Below are 14,583 nucleotides of genomic sequence, written 5' to 3'. Positions count from 1 at the left end.
GAGTGAGGGTCTCTCTATGTAGCCCTGGCTGTCTTAGAACTTGCTATTAGACCAGGCTGGCCTTGAACTCACAAAGGCCCATTTGTCACTGCCTCCCAGCGATTAATGGAGTTTGCCACCACACCTCTCCTCACCCTCACCCTACCCTCCTTCTGTGTGTTTTGTTTTGGTTTTATGAGACAGGGTTTTTCTGTGTTGCCCTGGCTATCCTGGACTTGCTTTGTAGACTAGGTTGTTCTCAAACTCATAGAGAGTCACCTGCCTCTGCCTCCCTGAGTCCTGGGATTGCAGGGGTATGCACCACACCTGGCTCCTTTTCGTGTTTTTGATTTTTTATTTTTTTGAGACAGGGTTTCTTTATGTAGCCTTGACTGTCCTGGACTCACTGTGTAGACCAGGCTGGCCTCAAACTCACAGAGATCCACTTGCCTCTGCCGAGTGCTGGGATTAAAGGTATGTGCTACCATGCCTAGCTTCCTTTTTGTGTTTTTGAGACAGGGTTTCTCTGTGTAGTCCTGGATGTCCTGGAACTCACTCTGTAGAGCAGGCCGTCAGAGTGCCCAGCTCTCTCTCTCTCTCTCTCTCTCTCTCTCTCTCTCTCTCTCTCTCTCTCTCTCTCTCTCTGCCAGAAGAGGGCATCAGATCACATTACAGATGGTTATGTGGTTGCTGGGAATTGAACTCAGGACCTCTGGAAGAGCAGTCAGTGCTCTTAACCATTGAGCCATCTCTCCAGCCCCTCAACCTGTTTTCTTACAGTACCTAGGACCACCAACCCAAGGCTTGCACCACACATGAAGGGCTAAGCCCTCCCCTATCAATCACTAACTGGGCTGGAGAGATGGCTCGGAGGTTAAGAGCACCGGCTGCTCTTCCAAAGGTCATGAGTTCAATTCCCAGCAACCATGTGATGGCTCACAACCATCTGTGAGATTTGGTGCCCTCTTCCGCTGTGCAGGCCAGAACACTGTAAACTAACTAACTAACTAACTAAATCTTTAAAAACAAAGAACGAAAGAAAGAAAATGCCTTACAACAATCTTATGGAGGTATTTTTTTCAATAACTCTAGCTTGTGTCACCACAGTAAGATTTTGTCTTAAAAAAAAAAAAGGCAGGGGGGTGGGCACAATCCATTAGTGATGTCTGTTGTGGATAGAGGAAGGGCAGATGGGGTACACATAAAGAATCCTCCTGTAATATATTTAGCTAACTAAACACTTCATGCCATGAACCAGAAATTGCTGCTGTAAGAGTCCCAGTCCCAGAGCCACCCTTCCCCTTTTTCTTGTGTCTTTCTAGAATGAGAGTGTGGCCACTTGGGTCTGTGACTTGCCTTCCTTTCTCTCTGTCCTCAGATCATGCAGCTACTCACCAAAGGCAACAGGCAGCGCACACAGGAGCCCACAGCCACGAACAAGACTTCATCCCGCTCCCATGCAGTTCTGCAGGTCACCGTGCACCAGAGAAGCCGAGGTGGCGACCTGGCAGAGGAAGTGCGCCTTGGGAGGCTCTTCATGGTGGACCTGGCAGGCTCAGAGCGCGCAGCCCAGGTATGGCCCCTCTAAAGTGCACCCACTTTCAGAAGTCCTCAGTCTGAGTAGGACCTACCACCTCCCCTCCCTGACCCTACCCTGCACCCCAACCCCGGAGGTGGCTGAGTGCTAAGGTAATGGAGTCCTGCAGACATTCAATAAAGAAGGCAGAGAGTCAGGGTTTTCAGCCAATGTTTTCCTTGTGGTAGGCAGCTCACTCTGTATCTACTGAAGGCGTCCCGCTTGCTTCATGGGCTCATCCTGTTCCTGGGATGCCTCCATGTGTTGGGGTGACACACATAATCAGATAGCAATATCCAGAGAGGCCTGTGCTTTCAAAATCTAGCAAGGCAGCTGGGCAATGGCAGCACACACCTTTAATCTCAGTGCTTAGAAGGCAGAGGCAGGTGGATCTCTGAGTTCTTGGCTAAACTCATCTATAGAGCAAGTTCCAAGACAGCAAGGGATACAGAGAAACCCCGTGTCCAAAAACCAAAACCAGCCAACCAACCAAAACACCAAGATAAAGCAAAACAAACAGTCTACTGAGGCTGGGGTAGAATTTTTAAAAATTAAAAAAAAAAAAAGATTTCTTTATTATTATGTATACAGTGTTCTGCCTGCATGTACATGTGTAGGCCAGAAGAGGGCATCAGATCACATTATAGATGGTTGTGAGCCACCATGTGGTTGCTGGGAATTGAACTCAGGATCCCTGGAAGAGCAGTCAGTGCTCTTAACCACTGAGCCATCTCTCCAGCCTTGTGGTAGAAATCTTAATTAAGGGTGAGCCCAGACAAATCCTGAGAAGTTGGGTTGGTGCGCAAGGAAAAGCATTTGTAGCAGAAGCTGTGGTCAGGTAGGTAGGTGACAAGAACCATGGCAGAAAAGGCTGCATTGCTAGGGCCTCTCTCCAGCTTGTGGGTCCCTGCTTTCACCCCTGTGCTTCCTGGATGCTATGCTGTGGCCCAGGTGTTTCTTCCGGCCAGGGACCCAGCGCAGGGCGGGCTACAGAAGGATTTGATTTAGGGCTTTTCAGACCCAGCCTTACCAGCAAGTGGCATTTCTCTCCTCCTCTAGCACACACACCAGGCAACGATGTATGTTCGGATGCCCATAGTCACCATAGCCACAGCCCTCCCTAGCCAAGTTCTAGCTTGCCACTGTGCCTGCTCTACAAGACAGACTTGGAGCCTGGTGCAGTACACACCTGTCATCCCAGCGCTTCGGAGGGTGAGGCGGGAGGGCTAGGAGTTTCAGGCTGGCCTGGATGACGTAGCAAGACTCCATCCGAAAATAGAAAGAGGAGCTGGGGGATGTAGCTCAGTTGGTAGAGCGCTTACCTAGCACACGTGAAGCCCTGGGTTCCATCTTCGGCACTGGGCAGAACAAGTGTGGTAGTGCATATGGTCCCAGCACTCTGGAGGTGGAGATGGGAGAATCAGAAGTTCGAGGCCAGCAAAGTCAGATCCAAACTGTGTTCTCCCTGTCTTGTGGTCTGTCCTCCGGTTTGGCTGGTGTTCAGATACTTCTCTTGTTTGTTCACTTTTGCTGCTGAAGCCAGCAGAGCCTGCTCAGCCAGGCTGTTCTATTTTATCTTATGTATATAAGTGTTTTACCTGCACATATGTCTATGCACCAGTTGCAGCCTGGTGCTGTGGAGGCCAGAAGAGGGCGCCAATGCTCTGGAACTAGTGCTTCAGATGGTTGTGAGCCGCCCCGTGGATACTGGGCTTAGTTAAATGTGTTTGCTGGCTTCTGCACACATCTTCACCTACTTGTGCCTGGCCAGACACATGGCCCACAGTGACAGGTGTGACTTCCCAGGGCTTGCATCCATCCCATGGGGCAGCAGATGAAACAACCCTGATCGTGTGTGGAGGCAGGTGACTGGTAAAGGGTCTGTGAGGTAGAGGAAGTAAGTGGGGCTGCATTGGGCTGGGGCTGTGGACTCTCAGAGTGCCATCGGGAGACCTGTAGGGTATACCGTAAGTCTCAGGGTCGGAGGTGGGGTGCTTCCTGGGCAAAACCCACTCACTTGCTTATAAGCACCACTTGTTATAAGCAGTGTTGTCTGGGCACCAATCTGTTTTTCTCAGTTTTTCCCATGTTGATCAACTCTATATCCCCTGAGAATGGTTGTTTAATATTCTACTAGTGATTTTCTGTCAAGGGGTCTCCAGTCCTCAGGACTTATGACCTCAGTATCAGGGCAGGCAGGGCCATTCCCCAGCCCTCTGGACTTCAGTCCCCTCCCTAGGAATGGGGAAGGAAAGAAGATTGCAATAGGAAGGGACTCAGTCCTCGCTCAGCCTGGCCTCTCCCTGCTCAGACTCAGAACCGAGGCAAGAGGATGAAGGAAGGTGCGCACATTAACCGCTCACTGCTGGCGCTGGGCAACTGCATCAATGCACTCAGTGAGAAAGGAGGCAGCCGAGCGCAGTACGTGAACTTCCGGGACAGCAAACTCACGCGCCTGCTGAAGGTAGGCGCCCCAGCTGGGACTTGGGCAGGGCTACCATAGCTGACAATATCTTCCAGGAATTAACTGTTAGCTCAGAGGCTGGGAGCCCTGAAGCCATCATTCTGAAGAAGCTGTATGCGGCTACTGCTTGACTCCCTGTCACCCTTCTGGGTATGGCCTGTCTGCTCACATGTCCCTAGTAACGGGGAGCTCGCTACTCCCCAAAGTTGCCAATCCTGTCATAGGTGGCTGTAACCCAAGAAACACTTTCTCTATACTAAGCTGGATGCTGCCAAGATAAATAAGCAAGCAGTGAATCAATGTCCCTACATCTGTTCTCTTGGTCTAACCTGCTGTCATCAAAGCAGGAGTCAGATAGTGGGGGGCTGGATGAGGCTCCACGTAATCCTGAGGGTCTCCTTTTCAGGTAGCAACTGCACTCTGGTTCCCAGTATCAGCTGCCCTTCCCAGACCTCTTGGTGATGCTGGGAGAGGGCTGGGGCCACTGGTCAGGTACGGAACACGTGGCTCCCATCAACCCAGTTCTGTGCTTCTCACCAAGCAGGATGCCCTGGGAGGCAACAGCCGCACAGTGATGATTGCACACATCAGCCCGGCCAGCACCAGTTTTGAGGAGTCAAGAACCACACTGCTCTATGCCTACAGGGCAAAGAACATCAAGACGAGGGTAAGGGGCAGGACAGGTGGCCTGACTTCCATCCTTAGACCCATATTAAAAAAATAAAAGTCAAGCCAGGTGTGGTCGTGCACAGCTTTAATCCCAGCACTCAGGAGGCAGAGGCAGATGGATCACTGTGAGTTCGAGCCCAGCTTGGTCTACAAAGTGAGTCCAGGACAGCCAGGGCTACACAGAGAAACCCTGTCTTGAAAATAAAATAAAATAATATAAAATATGTATATGGTAAGATACACATGGAACAAAGATTTTCATTTAGTACTTTCTTTTTTTTAAAGATTTATTTATTACATATACAGTGCTCTGCCTGTATGTACACCTGAACACCAGAAGAAGGAACCAGATCTCATTATCGATGGCTGTGAGCCACCGTGTGGTTGATGGGAATTGAACTCAGGACCTCTGGAAGAGCAGACCACTGAGCCATCTCTCCAGCCCCATTTAGTACTTTCTTTATTCCATTTTTATTTAGTATGTGTATACACGTGTGTGCATATCTGCATGACATGGCAAGCATATGGCAGTCAGAGGACAACTTGTGGGGAGTCAGCTCTTCTCCTTCCACCGTGTAGGTTCTGGGGCCACAGTCTTGGTAGCAAGTACCTTTACCCACTGAGTGACCTCTGTGGTCACCAGCACTTCCATTTTAACCACGGTAGCCTTGGTATAGCCATAGTGTGCCGTGAGCAGCACCAGTGTTCCCCTCCAGGACTTACACACCTCGCCAAACCAGAACTTGGTCTCCATTAATTGCCGGCTCTTCCCAGGCCTGCCTCTACCCCTCTGCCTTCTGCTGCTGAGAATCTGATTCCTCCAGAGGCCGCAGAGAAACCGATTTACACAGGGGTTTTCTTTTGTGTCTGCTTGAATGCACTGAGCTCAGACTTCTCAAAGTTCTCTGTGATGTAGCAGGTGTCAGAACACCCTTCCCTTTTTTGAGGACAAATAGCACTGACATGTATCTAATCTGCCCCCCTCTGACCCCCACTGGATGGACCACACACATCCCAGAAGGTGGCGCAACACGTTCATTCCTAGATAGCAATGGCGATGGGTTCCCCCGTCCCCATGTTCTTGCTTCATTTTTGTTGCTGTGATAAAACACGCACACAAGGGCTGGAGAGATGGCTCAGTGGTTAAGAGCGCCGCCTGCTCTTCCAGAGGTCCTGAGTTCAATTCCCAGCAACCACATGGTGGCTCACAAACATCTAGAATGTGATCTGATGCCCTCTTCTGCAGATAAAGCACTCATATGCAATTAAAAAAAAAAAAAAACATGCACACAAGTAATTTAGGGGAAAAGGGGGCCTCATTTTGACTCACATATCCAAGTTACCAGCCCAGCATTGTGGGAAAATCAAGGCGAGGAGAGAAACTGACACATGTGACCTCGCTTGCTTGCTTAAGCTCAGCTCTGTTTTCTCCATTCTTGCATAGTTCAGGACACCCCACCCTACCCCCACCCCTGCCTCACCTAGGGAATGGTGCTGCCCACTGTGGGTACCATAAATTAACTTAATTAAGACAATCTCCCACAGACATGCCCATAGCCCAACCCAGTGTAGACAATTCCTCCTTGAGACTTTCTTCCCAGGGTGAATTCTAAGTTGTGTCCAGCTGACAGAGCTAACCGCCGCAACCCCCTCCCCCGCGACCATACTCTTGAAGCACAGTGTCACCTCTCAAGTCCGTCTTTTAGGTCACTTCTCACCATGTCTGACTTTGGGCACTTGTCCTTACCGTCAGGTCAAGCGCAACCTGCTGAATGTTTCCTACCGCATCGCGCAGTACACTGATGTCATCTCTGACCTGCGCAGGGAGATTGAGCATCTCAAGTCAAAGATTGAAAAGCAGGATAAGGAGAAGAGAAATGACCCCAGCATCCTGGACGTACAAGGTAGTGCTAAGTGTCGGCCTAGGCCTCCAGCAGGCCCCGATGGCCCAGCACCCTCTCCTCCTCAGAGCCCCATGACCAACATCAAGGTTCTAGGGGCCCATTGGTTGCCCTGGCACAAGCACCTGGTCTTGGCCACTCTGATTATCTACACTCAGTGACCAAGGGCCCTGCCTGGGGCTACTGTTCTTGTTTTCCTGGAAGTCTCAAGCTGGCTCCAGTTTCTTGCCTACCAGGTATGGAGACTACACTATTGTTGTTTTGTTTTTCTAAGACAGGGTTTCTCTGTGTAGCCCTGGCTGTCCTGGAACTTATTTTGTAGACCAGGCTGGCCTCGAACTCACAGAGATCTGCCTGTCTCTATCTCCTGAGTGGTGTGGTGTTTTTTTGTTTGTTTGTTTGTTTTGTTTTGTTTTGAGACAGGGTCTCACTGTGTAATCTTTAATTGTCTGAAATTCACTGTGAAAGCCAGGCTGGCTTTAAAAAATTTTTTTAATTTAGCTTTTATTATGTATTCAGTGTTCTGCCTGCATGTACACCTGTAGGCCAGAAGATGGCATTAGATCACATTCTAGATGGTTGTGAGCCACCATGTGTTTGCTGGGAATTGAACTCAGGACCTCCAGAAAAGCAGTCAGTGCTCTTAACCTCTGAGTCATCTCTCCAGCCCATCAGGCTGGCTTGGAACTCACAGAAGTCCTCCTGTTTCTACCTCCCAAATGTTGGAATTAAAGGTGTGTGCCCCACCCCACATCTGGCTCTTATTTTTTAATTAACTTTAAATTTTTAAACTTATTTTATGTGTATGGGTGTTCTGTCTGCATTTATGTCTGTGTCCCACATGTGCACAGTGCCCAAGGAAGTCAGAAGAAGGCGACAGACCCCTGGGACTGGAGTTACAGATAGTTGTGAGCCCCCAAGTGCATGCTGGGAGTAAAACCTGGGTCTTCTAAAGACTGACCAGTGATCTTAAGTGCTGAGACCTTTCTTCAGCCCCCATACTAGTTTTTTGTTTGTTTTTTGAGACAGAGTTTCTCTGTGTAACAGCCCTGGCTGTCCTGGAACTCACTATGTAGACCAGGCTGGCCTAGAACAAAACACTTGCAAAAACGACTCTAAGGATACCTGTGTGGAGCTGGGAGGTGATTCAGTCACTGTTTTCTGGGCAGTCATGAGGACCTGTTAAGATTCTTAGCAAAAAAGCCAGATACAGCAGGCCTGATGCAGTGGTGCACACCTTTAATCCCAGAACTTGGGAGGCAGAGGCAGAGAAAGGCAGATCTCTGAATTCAAAGCAGCCTGGTGTACAGAGGGAGTTTCAGGATACCCAGGGCTACACAGAGAAACCCTGTCTCACAAAACAAAACAAAAGCCTCCAGGCGTGGTGGCTCACACTTTTAATCTCAGCACTCCCAAGGCTGAGGCAGGTGGATCGCTTTGAGTTCGAGGTCAGCCTGGTCTACAAAGTGAGTCCAGGACAGCCAGGGCTACACTGAGAACCCCTGTCTTGAAAGCAAGCAAACAAACAAAAGCCAGGAGCAGTTCTGAGCATCTCTAACCCCAGCTCTGGGTAAGAGAAGGGTTTGAGGATTCCTGGACCTTGATGGCCATCTAGTCTAGCTAGTTAATGAGCTACAGGATCAGAGAGAGACCCTGTCTCAGAACATAAAGTGGAGAGAGACTGGGAAGGATACCTGACATTGACCTCTGGCCTCCACACTCATGGGCACATGTGACTGCATGCATGCACACACAGACCCATATCAACATGCACACAGAATATACACACATAATCCTCTATCCACAAAGGATAACACATGTATCAAAGTCAAGTCCATTAGACATGTGTGCACATAACACACACAAATGTTCTTTGGTTTCTGAAGATAAGTTCTGCTGTAATTTACAAAGGACTTCAAAAACCAATAAAAATAAGCAAGCAGCCTAATGACTAAAAGTGGACAAGATAGCCGGGTGTGGTGGCACACGCCTTTAATCCCAGCACTTAGGAGACAGAGGCAGGTGAATTGCTATGAGTTCGAGGCCAGCCTGATCTACAAAGTGAGTCCAGGACAGCCAAGGCTACCTTGTCTCGAAAAACCAAAACAAACAAACCAAAAACCAACAAAACAAAACCAAAACAAAAGGACAAGACACTTAGTTGGCAACTCACAGAAGAATTACTTCTATTTTCATTTTATTTATTATTTATTTGTGTGTGTGTAGGTCTGAAAACAACTTGCAGGAATTGGGTCTTTCCTTCCACCGTGTGGGGTCTGGTGATCAAACTCAGGTTGTGAGGCTTGGCTGCAAGCCCCTTGCCAGCCCTACAGGATTCTTTTTTGGAGGGGAGGTTATATTCATTACAGAGTTTCTCCGTGTAACAGCCCTGGCTGTCCTGGAACTTACTCTGTAGACCAGGCTGGCCTCAGACTCACAGAGATCCACCTGCTGAGTGCTGGGATTAAAGGCATGTCCCACTGTGCCCTACTTCCTACAGAATTCTTAGCGTCGGATGAATGAGAAGTCTCTAATGCTTTAGAAAACATAGGTGAAAGATGAAATAGCTTCCACTTCTTTGACTAACGAGAAGGAAAGTACTGGCAACTGTGAAATGTGTATTAAGTAGGTAATATATCAATTAGAGAAAGTTAAGGTTTTTCAAAGAGAAGTGAGACTGTTCCATATACCCATCTACCATATCCCATTTATTCATCTATATGCCACCCATCAACTACTCATTTTCACATCTTTTCTCCATCCATCCATCCATCCACCCACCCACCTGTCCATCCACCTACCCATCTATCCATATAGACATACACTCACCCTCATATATATCCATCCATATATTTATCCATCCACTAACACATCCATTTATCTACCCACCTATCTCCCCATCCACCTACCTCCCCACCCATCTCTCCACTCATTCATTCCTCTGCCCACTTATCTATCAATCCATCCATCCATCCATCCATGCATCCATGCATCCATGCATGCATTCATGCATTCATGCATCCATTTGCATATTCATCCAGCTACTCACCTACCCACTCATCCATCTGTTCTCACAAAACTCTATCCATTTATCTATCTATGCACCAATCAACTATTGACCCAATCTCTCACCCACCACCTGCCCCTTCCCATCCTCCGTCCACCCACACATGTCCATGGGCCGTGGCCCATTTTGATGAGTGAGCATGGCGCTCATGCTTGCATGACCCATGATGCTCCTGTACAGCCACCTCTCTTCCCACCTGCAGTCACAATCCCCCACGATGCAGAGGAGGACAGTCGCCTCCAGATGAACAAGATCCGGGCACAGCTTATCGGGGCTTTTAAGGAGCAGATGGAGATGCGGCGCAGCCTGGTGGAGCTGGAGAACACGAACATTGAGCTGCACATAGACATGTCTCGCCACCTACTGACCATCGCAGAGTGAGTGTCCTGCTGCTAGGCACAGCGCATGCCCGGAGGGAAGGGAAGCCAAGGAACAGGGGAGGCTATGGTAGCTACCACCTGCAGGTTCCCAAGAAGGCAGATCTCCTGTCTCTGTTTCTCCTCCGTTATAGCCCTATTGGTAAGCTGGCCCAAGTGGAAAGACACTCCTGGATCCCTTGAGCCTCTTGTGGCTGGGGTCCAGAGCTAGCCCAGAGGGTCAGTAAATGTTAACACAAACTCTCTCCCACTGTCCACTCACCTATGCATCCCTGCTTGAAGGCAGAGTGAGCCTGTACAGAGCATAGCTGGAATGCACCTGGAGGTGAAAGAAGTATCAGTAATTATTACACTGGGACGGCAGATGTCCCTCCAGTTGTCCTGGAGAAACCTGGACACAGGCCACTCTCTTAGGTGTGACTTCAAACAGCAGCATCACTCAAACCCAGTGCTTTCTTTCACTCTACACTTGCTTCTCTCACAATTCCCTTCCTCCCCTCCCTCCCTTTTCCTTTCTCCTTCCCTCTCTCTTCCTTTCTCCTTCCCTTCACCCTCTTTGTCCGGAATGAGGTCTTGCTATATAACTCAGGCTGGCCAGCCTCAAACTTGTGATCTTCCTGCTCCAGCCTGCTGAGTTCTGGGATGGCAAGTGTACATCACCACCCTTTGTCATCGTCATTGTCATCGTCACCGCCTCTTTCTCTTCTCCCTTCAATTACATAAACAGCACCCTTATTACACTTGACTTATTCTACACTTTAACAGTGCAGTCACAGTGTCTTGCCCCTTTCTGGGCAGGCACCCACTTGCCAAGGCTTCCTCAGTCTTCCTTTCCTACCCAGTTTCCAAATGGATCCTGCTTTAGGCTCCATGAGGTACCCTTGCTGGCAGAGCCCAGCCAATCTCCTCTAGTGTCCCTGGTCACACATCTGTCTCCTGAGGACAGCAAGGATCAGAGAGGCATGTTTCCACAGGAAGTAGCTGTGCGGGAGACCCGGTTCCTCTCCATCGTTACTCTATGCCTGTGGGGAGGCTAGCAGGCCTGGGGAGCTCTGGGTGTGGGATATAGAACTGTCAGCTCATGCACAATTGACCCCTGATACCCATGTCCCCGCTGCAGCTGGGAGCGGGAGAAGACCCGCCACCATGCAAACACGGAGAACGGGGAGAAGGACGAGGAGCCAGGGGATGCCGATGGAGAGGAAGTCGAGGCCTCAGAACCCCCGGAGGTGGCTCTGGCCAGAGAGGAGGTGAACTTGCTCTTGGCTGAACAGCGGAAAACAGCAGCCCTCAAGGTGAGGGAGAGGGACGCAGCACTCAGTCACCGGAGCCGGGCAACTCCTTGAGAGTGCCTGCGCATCCCATGAAGCACAGCTAGCTATGAGGTCACAGCTGCCCTGCCTGAGTCTCAGGCTCAGAGACACTGTCCAGGGCCAGCTGGTTGAGGTTTGCTTAACAAGCACAAGGTCTAGGATTGCACCCTCAGCAACAGGCGTGGTGCCAGACGCTTGTAATCTCAGCACTCAGAACTCAGAGGCAGGCAAATCTCTGTGAGTTTGAGGCCAGCCTGGTCTACAGACTGAGTTCCAGGCCAGCCAGGGCTACACAGGGAAATCCCATCTGGAAAAACAAAACCAAAACAAACAAACAAAAAACTAGAAGTTCAGGGTCATACTTGTCTGCCTGGATGCATGAGGAGGGAGGAATAGCTGGCTCTTTGTATAATAGCTGGCTAGTGATTGAACCCAGTTTAGGAAAATTACAAAACTCTTGCTTAAGGAAGCTGTGGAGGAAGGCCAAGTGATGCCAGGAACCGGGCAGCTCATTAGCTAAATGCTGGCGGGTGTGTCTTCAGAAAGTGGGGAAATTGTCCAGCGATGATGTCAGATTGTTAAAAGCAATAGGCATTTAGTTCTCTTAAAAGCCCTTCGTGGTATTACGCCTGCCCACAGCAGTCTAGCCTCATGCCACCTCACTGCAAACTAATGCCTGGGTTTCGTACAACTTGTTTTGTTTTTCAAGACAGGGTTTCTCTGTGTAGCCCTGACTGTCCTGTGACTCACTCTGGCCTTGAACTCAGAAATCTGCCTGCCTCTGCCTCCCCAGTGCTATGATTAAAAACGTGCGCCACTATCACCCTGTGCAACAACTTTTAAAGATAAGAAAGATAGATACCTCTTGTCTGAGTCAGCGATGTGCATCAACTAGATGGCATGACCCTTAAGGGGACGTTTAGAGAGCTGCATGGGCCGGAGCCTGCAGCGGCAGCCCTGTCAGTCAGGAGCCTGCATCGGTGAGCTGTCAGTCAAAATGATCAATCAAGCAGAAACCCAGGCTTCAAGTGTCTGGCTTGAGTCCAGGCCCTGGCTTCAAGGAGAACTGCTGTGTCTTGTGCCCTAAGTTCATGATCTGAAGGGAAGAGGCACCGGTGTGACGTCATCAGGGCTGTAACAGTTCTGGAACAGGTGCTAGTGGGCGGAGGAGGGTGTTGATGCTCTTTTTTAAAACTCTAGTTCATTTGAGGTACTGAAGCCTCTACCTCCCTTCCACCAATCCCTTAGCCCTGGGTATGAGAAAGAAGGTTAGTGGAGAGATGGGTTTCTGACCCCTTTTCTTCTCCTGAGTGTTTAGGGTCAATGGGTTCTTTTGGGGCAATACCAATCTCTATCAACAGCAAATGCAGCAAGCAGTCTCCTCTAAGCTGCAGTGTCGAAATGTTTCCCTCCATCTGACACACCATTCAGCTGTCTCTGATCTCTCCAAACCACCACACCGTCACTCACACACCACACTTTCTCCTGTCTTTATCTCCCTGAGTCCTAGACCACACCCCTCTCCATTACCAGGTAGCAAAGACCGTGGCCTTCATGTGGCAGTTATCAGCTGTGGACATACTAAAGCCCAAACTAAAGATGTATTTACTTTTATTTTATTTTATTTTATTTTCAGAGCTGAGGGCCAAACCCAGGGCCTTGCACTTGCTAGGCAAGCGCTCTACCACTGAGCTAAATCCCCAACCCTTAAACTCCAAACTAAAATCCCTGACTTGGGATTAAAACAAAAAAACATATTTACATAATATTATTGTTTTTAAAATTATATGTATTATCTGTATTACCTGTAGGCCCAGCTAGCGATCAATCAAGACACAGACACTTGTTATATTTTAAAATAGCCTTGGTTAACCTGGGGCAGGGCAGATATCAATCCTCTAAATTACCTGCCATCCATAATCCCAAATACTTGCTCATGTTCTTTATCTGGGCCGGATTCTCCATCCACGCCACCGGCCATGTGTTTCTCTTCTAGCTAACCCATGGCGGCCTTTCTCTCTTCACCTTAGGTCTCTCTTCTTCTTTTGGTGGTGGTCTTTCTTCTTTTTTTCCTTGTGGCAGTCTTTCTTCTTCCCAGAATTCCTTCCTCTCTAAGCCCCACCTATCTCCTGCTCTGCCCAGGTGGGATGGCTTTTTTATTAAACAAAAGACAGGTCAGACAACAAGCAGTAATTAGCATCAAATACATCAGATTATCCCAACATAACATAACTAAGTTTACAAAGACCCAAAACTGTCATTACAGGACAGGTTGTTTGTTCTGCTAAGGAGTTGAGGGGAACTCAGGAGGCTGTATGCAGGGGGATGGAAAAGAGCCTCAGGGCAGTCCTGATGGAGCTGGGGAACACTAAGGGGAGAATGGAGGGAGGGGAGGAGTTAGGGAGGATCTCAGGGAGGACCTCGGGGGTTGTTAGAAGTCAGGGGTCTGGGAGACAGGGAGGACCTGAGGGAGGCTTGATGGGAGGGAGTTGGGAGGAGCTGAGGGAGGATGCCTAGATAGGAGTTGGGAGGAGCTGAGGGAGGATGCCTAGACAGGAGTTTGGAGGAGCTGAGGGAGGATGCCTAGACAGGAGTTGGGAGGAGCTGAGGGAGGATGCCTAGACAGGAGTTGGGAGGAGCTGAGGGAGGATGCCTAGACAGGAGTTGGGAGGAGCTGAGGGAGGCAGCCTGGACAGGAGTTGGGAGGAGCTGAGGGAGGATGCCTAGACAGGAGTTGGGGAGGAAGCGAGTAGAATCAATTCCAGATCATCGGAAGGAAAAAAACAAGCCATATTATTTCACAGCCTCTCTGCCAGCTCAGTGACAAGTTATTATTTTATCATCCTCATTATTTTTTCCCACATTATTGATTATAAGTAACTTCTTGGCTTGTGCCTGTCTTTTGGTTAATCTGTTATGACAGTGAGTTCCTGGCTAATCCTCCACGTCTTTAGTTATCATGGAAAGAATAAGTTAATGAAGAACACATCTTTCTCAGTTGTTATCTGCCCATTCCTTGGGGAGAAGACTCTGAGCATGCAAAGCACCCTGAGCCCCATATGACTCTCTGGGGGCCACGTGGAGGTAGTTGAATGGTGTGATAATGTATTTGCTGAGTCACCTGAGCAGATTCCAGGATGAAGGGATACAAGTTTGACAGAAAGGTGTTTTATAGGCATGGTGGGCATTTTCATCAAGTGCAAATGCGGCATACACATGTGTATGCGCTTATGTGTG

The 14,583-nt window shown here is 49.1% G+C and overlaps 1 protein-coding gene across 1 annotated transcript in view; it reads left to right on the top strand.

The window, feature by feature from the left end:
• LOC127202522 (kinesin-like protein KIF19) overlaps positions 1–14,583 on the top strand; it is a 47,375-nt gene that overhangs the window by 13,102 nt on the left and 19,690 nt on the right. The window contains exons 7-12 of the mRNA XM_051161160.1: positions 1,358–1,552; positions 3,867–4,019; positions 4,564–4,686; positions 6,442–6,592; positions 9,859–10,033; positions 11,154–11,328. Of these exons, the coding sequence (XP_051017117.1) occupies positions 1,358–1,552; positions 3,867–4,019; positions 4,564–4,686; positions 6,442–6,592; positions 9,859–10,033; positions 11,154–11,328 (972 nt within the window). The remainder of the gene's footprint in view (positions 1–1,357; positions 1,553–3,866; positions 4,020–4,563; positions 4,687–6,441; positions 6,593–9,858; positions 10,034–11,153; positions 11,329–14,583) is intronic.

The sequence above is a fragment of the Acomys russatus genome, chromosome 19 (assembly GCF_903995435.1).
Source record: "Acomys russatus chromosome 19, mAcoRus1.1, whole genome shotgun sequence".
NCBI lineage: Eukaryota > Metazoa > Chordata > Mammalia > Rodentia > Muridae > Acomys > Acomys russatus.
The sequence above is the reverse complement of the archived record's forward strand: the minus strand, read 5'-3'. Positions and strand labels throughout refer to the sequence as shown.